Consider the following 11926-nt stretch of genomic DNA (forward strand, 5'->3'; position numbering starts at 1 on the left):
GGTACTAACCGGCATGATTGGCCTTCTCACCAAATCACCATATTTTAAATCGTTCGGCCGGGCAGACAAAATGACCAGTAAATTAGAGCGACGAAAGCTACCGGCGAGATTCCCACACACACGCAAACATCATAGAAGAACAGAACCTTTCTCTTTCTCTTATATAAAAAGGCGACACAGCGTCCTGTCCCTCACTCGACACCGCACGGCCTCAAGCAGAGGAAGCTTTCCGCCCGGGAACGCCATGGGGTCGCTTCCTCTCCTTGCTGCCTGCTGCTCCCTCCTGCTCACGGTCGCAGCTCCTGCCCGGGACAGCACTACCAGCGTCTGCGCTTCGCAAATCGGCGGTACACATATATTTCTGTCGTTATTACAGCTTAATGTTGTTTGTTTTGTTTTAACTCTCTGCTCACGGTTGCGCTTGCACTTGCATGCTTGATGAATCGTAGCCAATAATTGAGTGGAGTAGAACGAACTAGCTAGGATTAAGTTCCTCTCGGAGGATGTATCTACACAAGTTCAGACGTACAGGAGCTGAACTTTTGGCAGTGAGAGCGATAAATTTTCAATAAAGCTATATATAATTTGTGAAGTTCACATCAAACTTAAAGAAAAACGTGAAATGATGGTTTGTTATTTATTGGGTTAATTATCATACGTGTGTGCGTGCCTGTGTGTGCGCGTGTTTATTTATATATTCCTCTGCAGTCACTTGCATTTTACGGCGTTCCCAAAGACTACGGTCTTCTTCAGGCAATCAAAAGAGTCAAATGTCAGTTGACGATATATCGCAAACTAAGAACCAACCAACAGACTGGTCTCAAAGCAGATTCAGATTGATCTAAAGTTAAAGGTGGAGCTCAACCAAAACAAACACTTATAAGATTAGTTTGGAAACCCCATTTTTTCAAAAGATTCATATTTTTCTAAGGGAAATTAGTTCATTTTTATTTAAAAAATAGGAATCCTTTAAAAAAATGGGTTCCCAAACTAGCCATAAAAGATCAATTTCGCCGGAGAGATCAGAAGTTTGTAGTGCTCCACTTTCCTTCATGTCTGCTAGCGGCTGTGTCAAACGTTGTGTGTGACCCACACCCACTGTACGCACGCATGCATTGGATTAGGGTGCAGGGCGACGGCGGTGCGGTTACTGCTGCCAGATTTGCGCAATGATTTTCCACATGGATATCATATTGTGTCCTGCGTTCATGTGAGCACAGTTGTTGCCACACCTGCAGTTCAGCTGCCACGGAACCACAGAAAAGGTGCTTGTACCATCGATCCAGTGCTAATTTGGATAGCGAGAAGGGGCGTGTGGATTGTGGAAGGCTGGCAGTAGTAGATGGCGTGTCAAATTAATGTCGCTCGATCGTGGGTCCATATTTTTTTTCTTGTTTAAGGCTGGCTAATTAATAATTATGATGTTGTGTGTACTCCTAACGAACCACTCTTTGTCCTTCGTCTTGTCCTGCACGATAAGGTCGGGAAGAGACCGGCCCGTGCATTAGTTCCATATATTTTATTTTCTCTGGCATGCGCGGTGCTCATACTTATATTAATTAAGTTATTTTAACCCAATTACTAATTAATGATAACAAATAAATATGTGCCTTATCCACGTCACTGTTAAAAAAATGCCAAAACTTCCAAATTATGTTTCACTTTGTTCTATACTAAGTTATTATATATTAGACTTCTTTAACTTTAAACAATGCATGTTTATAGAAAACAAAAACACCCACGCATCAGTTCCATTACATTCCTAGAGAAATATTCCTGATAGTCTATTTATTTAGATTTTAATGTTTTTAAGAAAAATCTAGTGAAAGTTAAGGATTTAGGACAAAACTAAATTGACTATTGATTTTGGAACCGGTATGAACAGCTAGCATTATGCCTTTGTACATGCCCTCGATCGGACACCCTGAAGGACCATGGTTAGATTGCACCCAAACATATGTCAACACCTGCTTTCCTGGACGTACCACCTAATCTGAAGTATGGACCTATGCTATAATCCAGCATTGTACAATCTTCCTCTTCCTTTGTCCTTTTTTTCTTTTGCAGCGCATTAAATGTGTACAGGGTAGTGCCGATTGAAAAGTTGCACACGAGAGTGCGTCATTTTTTTTACAAATAACTACTCACATCTATTTTAAATTAAACGTAAAATGTTAAAAAACGGTGTAGGAGGTGGGGTTTGAACTCATGCCTTGATGGAAGAAGGGCAAGAGACAATGAGTGGAGCTGTCTAACCAGTAGAACATTATGCTCAAATGTATTTAATATTGAATATAAATTGTATATATGTATATACGTTTTTTGTAAAATAAAAAATATAATCGTGTCGGGGCGGGCCAGTACTGGTCGAGGCTACAACCCAAGCACGACACAACATTCTTGACTCTTGCAAACATTAGGTCGTTTCTGAGACCATATTAGCGCAATGGACTCAATGGTGTTTGAGGTTGCTGAATTGGATGGAGAAACAATGATTTGTCATACTAACAGTAAAATGAAAGATTATTTGTTGGTTTTAAATGTTAGTAATTGCTATGAAGTAGCATAATTTATATGGAGCTCATCCAATTTTTATTGATGTCTGACTTTAGCAATCACTCCATATTTTGATCTATATTTTGTATAAGTTTGAGTTCATGTGACTTATTTTATAAACTTGAGCTCACAAGCTTTCTCTTATTTGGTCTCTGTATGGTGGAATTATATCATTTTATAATCTATGTTCGTTCAGTCAGTCGTTGTGAACTCTTTTCTAATTGCTCACTTCATTGACCGTGTTGTACGAAGACATATTGGATGGAGTAAACAATAACATCAGTTAGCCAAATAAAAAAAATATTATACGGAGAACGGAGATAATCAATAAAAAATCTTGAATTTTTTTAGTGAATAGTTTATATGGGTATTGTTGTAAGCCGTCGCAACGCACGGGCAACCGACTAGTATTTTTTAAAGTAGGGTGTCACATATGTCGTATTTTGTGGTCCAATTGTTAGGAGTAAAGAAATCACAAGGTTCACTCATGAATTCAAGGATCCACATGTTTTTCTTTTCTGAAACAAGGTGTAGGGTGTCACATACACCTACATTTATACTCATTGTTGGTGCCTTTTTGGGGCGTCAATCACTCAATATGAACCGACGGCGGTGCCCTCTGCAGAGGCGCGGACGGTCCGCGACCAGGGGCCGGACGGTCCGTGACCTAGTGCGGGGGCTTAGACTCCCTGCCTGACAGCCGGACGGTCCGCACCCTGGGGCCGGACGGTCCGCGCGAGCGCAGGGGGCGGCGAAGGTAGCCGACGGCGTCTGGATCTCGCTCCCGGGAGGGACCCCGTCGGGGAGGAGAGATCCTAGGAGTCGTCTAGGCTCGGCAGGCCGACCTAGACTCCTCTAATCGACGTAGAGTCGAAGAGAAGCGGAGAATTTGAGGATTGGGATACTAAACTAGGGATAAACTAGAGCTACTCCTAATGCATAAGGTAAAAACGAGAAATAGACTTGATTTGATCGATTGTTCGGGGGTTCAATCAGCCGTAGCACTTCATCTATATAAAGGGGGAGGTCTGGATCCGCTTCAAACTGATTTCCGAGTTAATCCCACGGTTTTAGGTAACAAATCCCGCGAGAAACTAGGAACCCTAACTGACTCTGCGCACGAGCGGACCGTCCGAGCCACCACCGCGGACCGTCCGCGCGTCACTTTTTGGTTTCCAACACTCATATACAATGAAGATTTTAGTAGGACCTTTAGACAAATTAATCCACAAAGTGTTATGAAATAACATGACATATGTGATGAGTATTATTGCACATGTGATTAGTTTAAAATACGATTAGTTCTGAGTTCGTGTCAAACAAAAAGTCACATGCATGAAATAGATGAAAAATAAATAAACAAGTCATAAAGATGTACCTAGTAGCAAGACTGGTGTGGAGGGCACCAGAAGTGATGTTCTACTGATTAGCTGCCATGGTCGTAATACAACTACCCGACGTAGTCGATCAGCTATGATGTAGTGCAGCTATTGGTACAATGCAGTCCACAAACGTTTTTGAGAAGTAGATGAAGCAATCGTGATGAGCGCTCCCTAAAAACCTCATTGGTCGCCTATTCCAAGCAGGATCACCAAGCGTCGATGGTTCTAGAGGCCTGCTTACCGTACTTTTCTGTGTGCACAAAAAAGGCATGAGCACCAGAACACAATGCAACAGAGGAGAAGAGCTTGTGTCTGATGTCTCTTGGGGAAGGAGGCCAATGCCTTTTATAGAAGGATGGGGGTGCTAAAATGGTCAACTGAAATAGATGAATTCATCCATGAATGAATTTTGTCGTTACTTGAAATGTTTAGATAAACTCAGTTGTTGCTAGTAATAGGCACCATATTCATCCATTATTGTCTATTGAAAACAATAAAACTTTACGTCAATGAACATGTACATGTTACTGTTTAGTGTTTGGAATTTGTAAACCAACAAAAAAAAATTGTCATGATGATTTTTCTCTCAAGGTTTAGTGGTTTACCAACCACTTACTCTCCATTAAGGTAAGCCCAAGATTGTCATCAATCTTCTTGCTTGTGGTCACCCTAAAGAAACACTCGTATAGAGTGCTCACTCATGAGCTCTAGCACTTGATTCGGTCATCAAACCACTTGGTGCTCTTCACACCTCGCTCTACTAGTGTTGCTCTTCGTGTCTCCCATGTGATGAGAACAATACCACTCATAAATCCCCCTCTATAGGCATGCACAACTTTACATGGGCTTCCACAGAGCCACAACCTCTAAGCCATCTATGAAGTGGTAGCCTCCTTGCAAATCAACCACCTAATGCCTCTTGATGGAATCACTTAATGCAACACGCTAGGAATCACTCTCACATGCAATCAGATGTGATATATGGCAATTGTATATGAGTAGAGGCCCGAAGCTAAGCACAAGACTTCAACAACACACCCCAAAGTTGCTCTTGTCTAGCCAACTACTAGTCACCCATCTATTTATAGAAGAAAGGTCTCAACTAGATGTTACCATAAAGTGGCTAGGCATGGGGCATCGAACATGTTAGATGCATCACTATTGCCTACGCTCAAAATGCATGGTACCTTCTCAATGACTACACTTGTTAGGTATTAGGTGTACTCATCGGACATACCATCATACATGTTTGATGTGTATTAGAGTTGAAGTGCCTAGAAAACCTACTATTTGGGTTCCTTATCTAGTGTGGCCTCTAGTGCCCTAGACACATCCTAAGCACACTCATGTGCTTCACTTCTTTCTTAAACTCGTATTAGGTGCCTTACCCTGTGGTACACCAGACACCTCTTGTGAGGTACATTCGGTGCACACTGGATCCCTCTACTCATTCTTAGCACAATGAGTCTTATCCGATGACACTATCCGGTGCCACACATTTAGTATTTGAGATTTTTTTCAAATGTGCTAACTTCCCAAGTGTTCCATTACTTATGCATGTGATTCATGTTATCTTCTATCTAACCTTTGATTGGTTAAACGAAAATGATATATAAGTCATACCTTTGCCTTGCACATTCCATTTCACTCCTCCAATAGTGACGCTAAAGAAGCATCGACCTCCGTCTTTATCAAATGATAAATAATAATCTTCTATTGGTGTACCCAATCATCGCACCTATGATCATTGCTCATATCATCAAGTTGTTTCATCATTTTCTCATCAAGTCAGTTGATCATCGACATGAATCAACACTTGGCTTGATCTTTATTGAATGATATGATCCACTTTACATTATCATGTGGCCTTATTGGTTTATCGATGGCAACTTTGCTTTGCTCTTCATCGTTGCCTTTGTCTATTTGCATCAATTCCTTGCTCAAGTGTCTCGACCATGTGTGATATGATGCTCCAAAGTCTTTGACTTGCTCTTCACTCTTGCAACTAGTTCATCAAAGCCAAGCCATGCCTCTTAATCTTATCCACTAGCCATATGGCACCATGTCACGTCTCATATGAAATAAGATTCTCCATTGGCACTTAGTTGAACATTTCCACAAATCAAAGACATTTTCACCTCCATGGATTAAATTGCTCACACTAGTGTACTTGTGGACTAATCTATTTGTACCTCAACATAATCATTTATTAGTCCACTTAAGTTACCACTCAATTACCAAAACCAAACAAGGACCTTTCAAATGATGAGGCATAGAGTTTGGTGAATTTTTGTGCCTTCCTGAAAGGTCTTTCTATATTATGCACAATGCTCACGGAGTGCCCCTCCCCCACACCACCCAGATCGAGGAACAATTATGTTCATAGTATAAACTTGAAGAGTAAATAAAAAATAAAATAAAAATTGTTGTAATGCTGAACAAGTGAAGTAATTAGGAAGTAAATGGTTTGTCCATCGATAAAGTCAGTGTGGAAGTGAGGAACAACTTGAGCCTAGTAGAGAAAAATGGAGGCCCTTACAATTTAGTAGCAAACCAACTTATTGCTGTAAAAATACTCTCCTGGTTCAAAAAAAAAGAATACAATTCTCATTTTTAAGAAGTCAAACAATTTTAAATTTAGAAAAACTACTAAAATTTATAGTACAAAAACTGTCATTGAATATATTATATAATATACACATTTAGATTCATTATATTAATAATATTTTCTATAATCAAACTTAAATAAGGCTCTATCTAAATCCAGAATCATATATTTTATTTTTTATATTTATCAGAACAAGAGAAATAATAAAAACTATGATTATATTACTCATTAGTATATTTTTATAATATAACTATTTAGAGTCGTAAGTATTAATAATATTTTCTATAATCAAACATAAAGAAGTTGGCTCTATCTAAATCTAGAATTATATTTTTTTTGTTTAATTATAGTTTGTACTTACTCCACTTCCTGATTGCCTTAATTAATATCTGGCCATTATGCTAGCAAGGCCACTGGTGGCTGGTTTATAATCACGATGCGAAGGTTACAACAAAAATTAATCATGTTTCATTGTTTACGTACGACACCATTTAATTAATTACCACGTAATTAGGCATGCCATAGATAACCTCTAGAGATGTTTATGTTTATAGATAGATTTTAAATGCTTGAAATATTTATATATATTTAGGGGCGGAGAGAACAGAGTTTCGCAGTTTGGCTCTTGGCTTCTTAAAATAATATACTCATGTGTAGCTAGATACACATACGTACGACGTACTGGGTCAATACCAAAACTGTGGGGCAACCGTCCTTCTGAATTTAGAACCAGGGCGGTCTCAGTGCAAAGCAACCATGTTGATGCACAAAAGTGATGGGACCGGGCCAAACTTGTCTCACTGCGAGCAAGTTGCTTCCCCTTTCCATGGGACTATTTAGTTCAGCTTTTTTCTTAATAACTTTCTGTGGGAGAATCTTGTGAATAAAATTTGAGTCTATAGGGTTTATATATGAAAAAAAATAAAAGAGTATGGGATTTAGGATATAAAAAGTTACACTTTCTTGCTATCACAACAATTAAGCTGATTTTATACTTACATTAATATTAAATGGTTTTGACTAAAGTGATTATAATATAAACGAGCTAGAAAACTAAACGTTTGACAATCACCAGAGGCTGAAAAGGCTGAATTAAACACGGCATATCGTCGTCACTCACTGGTTCAGTGCGTGCTAGCTGCATGCGTGCACGCCTCTGACGAGTCAATAATCTCATCCAATAGTTGCTGGGTCGCCGTCACATTTCGCGATCGGTCGGCGCTGGACGACATACCACCCACCAGAATTTAGGGGACGACACTGCCACAACCACAATCATCAACGGGGCAACAGCACACGGCAACTAGCTAGGCAGCTAGCTACATGGCACCTTAGAGCAACTCTAAGAGACTAGGTATATGGTTTTATAAAGTTAAATTTAGCTAATATTAAAAGAAAATTGTATCCAATAGACTCTGTAAACGACTCTCCAAATTTAGTGACTCTCTATTTCTCCATCTTCGCTCTTCGATTTTGGATAGTCTGCTTCACTCTCTATTCATTCCGTAGATTTACCGAGTCTGTTGGATTAGCCTACATTTTTTCTCTAAAATCTATTTTAGAGAGTAGCTAAATCAGTAAATTTGGCTAGTCTTTTTAGCTAATCTTTTGGAGTTGCTCTTAGCTTGCTGCTGCTGTTAGCTATAATAAGCTAGCCTGATGCATTGCATTGTTCTAGTATAATGCACTAGTAGAATAAAAAACTCTATGCCTACATCAGAGTATCATTTTTATAGATTGCTTTAGTTATCTAGCGTCTCATAAAATAAAATGGTCCAACGATCAAAGAACCGTAAGTGGAAACACATTTTTTTCTTTACAAAACTGTAAGTAGAAATGACAAGGGACTCGGACTTTCACCCTTCGAAGCATGCAGGTTGAGCTTTGTCACAAGAAAACGATGTGATAGTTCTATAGAATATATTATTATTTTTCAATAGCAAAATGTTTGATACTAATGGTCAATAATATGTATCGGAGGCTAGCTATATCGATATGCCAAACCATTGGTAAAAAAAAATGAACGAGGTAACTAGCCAGGTGTGTGTGAGTGACACTATGACATCCATTTGCAGATTTCCCGCACCGGAACAGTTCGGGCCTCCACCTGACGCTGCACCACCCGCAGAGCCCCTGCTCGCCGGCGCCGCTCCCGTCCGACCTCCCCTTCTCCACAGTCCTCACCCACGACGATGCGCGCGTCGCCCACCTCGCGTCGCGACTCGCCGCCAGTGATCCGCCGTCCCGCCGTCCGACATCACTCCGCAAGCAGAAGAAGGCCGCCGGTGGTGCTTCCGGCGGCCACCACCTCGACGACGACTCCCTGGCCTCCGTGCCTCTCTCGCCCGGAACGTCAGTGGGCGTGGGGAACTACGTTACCCAGCTCGGCCTCGGCACGCCGTCCACCTCCTACGCCATGGTAGTCGACACGGGCTCCTCGCTCACCTGGCTGCAGTGCTCGCCTTGCGTCGTGTCGTGCCACCGCCAGGTGGGGCCGCTCTTCGACCCCAGGGCCTCCAGCACCTACACCTCTGTGCGCTGCTCGGCGTCGCAGTGCGACGAGCTCCAGGCCGCCACGCTCAACCCGTCCGCCTGCTCCGCCTCAAACGTCTGCATCTACCAGGCCAGCTACGGCGACAGCTCCTTCTCCGTCGGCTACCTCAGCACGGACACCGTCTCCTTCGGCTCCACCAGCTACCCGAGCTTCTACTACGGCTGCGGCCAGGACAATGAGGGGCTCTTCGGCCGCTCGGCGGGGCTCATCGGCCTCGCGCGCAACAAGCTCTCGCTGCTCTACCAGCTCGCGCCCAGCCTCGGCTACTCCTTCTCCTATTGCCTCCCGACGGCTGCGTCAACGGGGTATCTCTCCATCGGGCCCTACAACACGGGGCACTACTACTCGTACACGCCCATGGCCTCGAGCTCTCTCGACGCCTCGCTCTACTTCATCACCCTGTCCGGGATGTCGGTCGGCGGGAGCCCACTCGCGGTCTCGCCGTCGGAGTACAGCAGCCTGCCCACGATCATAGACTCGGGCACGGTGATCACGCGCCTGCCGACGGCTGTGCACACGGCGCTCAGCAAGGCGGTGGCCCAGGCCATGGCAGGGGCGCAGCGCGCACCGGCCTTCTCCATCCTGGACACGTGCTTCGAGGGCCAGGCGTCGCAGCTGCGCGTGCCCACCGTGGTCATGGCGTTCGCGGGCGGCGCCTCCATGAAGCTGACGACGCGGAACGTGCTCATAGACGTCGACGACTCCACGACGTGCCTGGCGTTTGCGCCCACCGACAGCACGGCCATCATCGGCAACACGCAGCAGCAGACGTTCAGCGTCATCTACGACGTCGCGCAATCCAGGATCGGCTTCTCGGCAGGCGGATGCAGCTGAATAGCTGATGGGTGAAAACTGATTATTGAGCTCTATGGAGTGGGCAGCTCAAGCTTGGTAATAGAAAATGCGTACAAAACACAAGTAAATTCGCTGAAGTTTATGAAATGGTAATGTTACAAGCTATTGTATTGTTGATTTTACACTCCTGGCAAATTGTACATCCTTTTACAGGTAAATTGGAGTGTCTAGATTTTTACATGTGTACGGTCAAAAACAGAAATCTATTTTGGATGATTTGGTCTATTATTTATATTGTTACCCTGCCTTTATCATTATGATAATAACAAGTGATATATTGCCAAAAGACACTACTGACAGAAAGGTACAAAGAAAGCATACATGAGTGATACTCCCTCGTCTCAAAATAGTAGTCATTTTAGCTCTTGGTTTAATGTATATATTTTAATGGATGATGATGAATCTAAACACATACATCAAGTTTTTGATGAATCCATTATTTTCCTAAAACAAATGGTTATGTTGATTATCAAACACCAAAACTCAATAATTAATTGGGCCTCGAACCATTTTCCTTACAAAAGGCATGCAAAGAAATGAATTGGAACACATGTTGTTTAGTAGCACTATACGCACTATACGAGTCTGATGTGGCATGAGACAACAATAGTGATATGCCAAAGAAGAGCAACTGCAACTAGAAGCACCAAACATCAAGGTGTGCTCCATACCTCAGGCACAAGGTGTATCTGGTGGTGCACCATACCCCGCACCGACAATAGCTATTTTAGACAAAGAGGATGTAGAGAAGAATTGGAGACATCGACAAGGCAATAGACGTATCTATGTACATAGGATGTAGCACTAGACTTCTCAGTCTCCAATGATTGGCACTGTAGCACTAGTTGACAGGGACATCGAACATTTCTAGTGGGTGCACTAGATATGTCTAGTGCCTACACAAAGAGTTGTGCAGCCCAATAGCTACATTTGCAGTTGGGGCTATATGTACCCTCTTGATTGGCCAAATGAGAGTTTGTGAAGCTAAAGGAAGACTTGTGTGAACCAAGACTAATCTCTAGAAGCTATAGCCACCAGATTGCTTAGTACAATATTCGATGATTAGTGTAGGTGCTTTGTGTAGTACTCAGATTAGTTAGGTCACAACGTATGTGCCTTTTCTAGGTTTAGGCCTAGTTTTTAGTGAGATTTTCATACCTAATAGCCGTTTAGGTCCTTGCACACACCATTATTATACTCAGAAGGGCTTATAGTCTTACGATATAATACTAAAACATTTGTGGTGTGGCAGCCACCATGTACTAGGTGGAATGAGGCATGCAGCAGTTTGGCCAGAAACCTTAGTAACCGGGAACTGGGAACGTGGCCACGTTCCTCGTTCCGGGAACGTTCATTCCGTTCCGGGAACGTGGGAACAATCTCGTTCCCGTAGTGTTAAAACATAGTTTTAGTAGCGTACCGTGTACCACGTTCCCGTTCCTCGATCCCATCGATCTGGGAACCTAGTTACTAAGCCAGAAACTCAATAGTGAAGATGACTAAGAGGAGTATGGGAGAGGCTATTTTGGAGATCGACTTGTGTTTGGGGAAAGTCCAATGGAGTTACCTAACTAGGATCTTGGCCCTCATGTGGGCATCCTTACAAGGGGCTCCAACAAGTACTAGGGGAAGCTTGCACGCTTTTAAATACCTTGTTAAAACTTCTGTGTTGCTGAAGAGATGTTTGTGACTCTACTACTCTTTAGCTTTCACATTGACATGGTAACCTTGGTTGTGTGTTATATATTCCTAACTTAGTTGATAGGCTAATTGATAGGATTGGAACCCAGCTTGCTTAACTCTTTTGTGATAGAGATAGCAACACACTTAGTCAAAACTTTAGTTGCACATATAGATAGTTCGTTTATTGCATAGGTTTTGACTAGGGTGAAAATTTAGAGGCCTTAGTTTAATAAGAAAATTTAAGTTTCCTAATTCACCCCTCTTAGGTGACACAGTCCATTCAATTGG

At 42.5% G+C, this 11926-nt stretch overlaps 1 protein-coding gene across 1 annotated transcript; it reads left to right on the plus strand.

The window, feature by feature from the left end:
• Nucleotides 1–232: 232 nt before the first annotated feature.
• LOC100273432 (aspartic proteinase nepenthesin-2) lies at nt 233–10186 on the plus strand. The gene is made up of 2 exons (NM_001147869.1): nt 233–347; nt 8622–10186. Exons 1-2 carry the CDS (start codon nt 245–247, stop codon nt 9932–9934), a joined length of 1416 nt encoding a protein of 471 aa, NP_001141341.1. The 5' UTR covers nt 233–244; the 3' UTR covers nt 9935–10186.
• Nucleotides 10187–11926: the final 1740 nt, after the last annotated feature.

Source organism: Zea mays, chromosome 9, assembly GCF_902167145.1.
Source record: "Zea mays cultivar B73 chromosome 9, Zm-B73-REFERENCE-NAM-5.0, whole genome shotgun sequence".
Lineage (NCBI taxonomy): Eukaryota > Viridiplantae > Streptophyta > Magnoliopsida > Poales > Poaceae > Zea > Zea mays.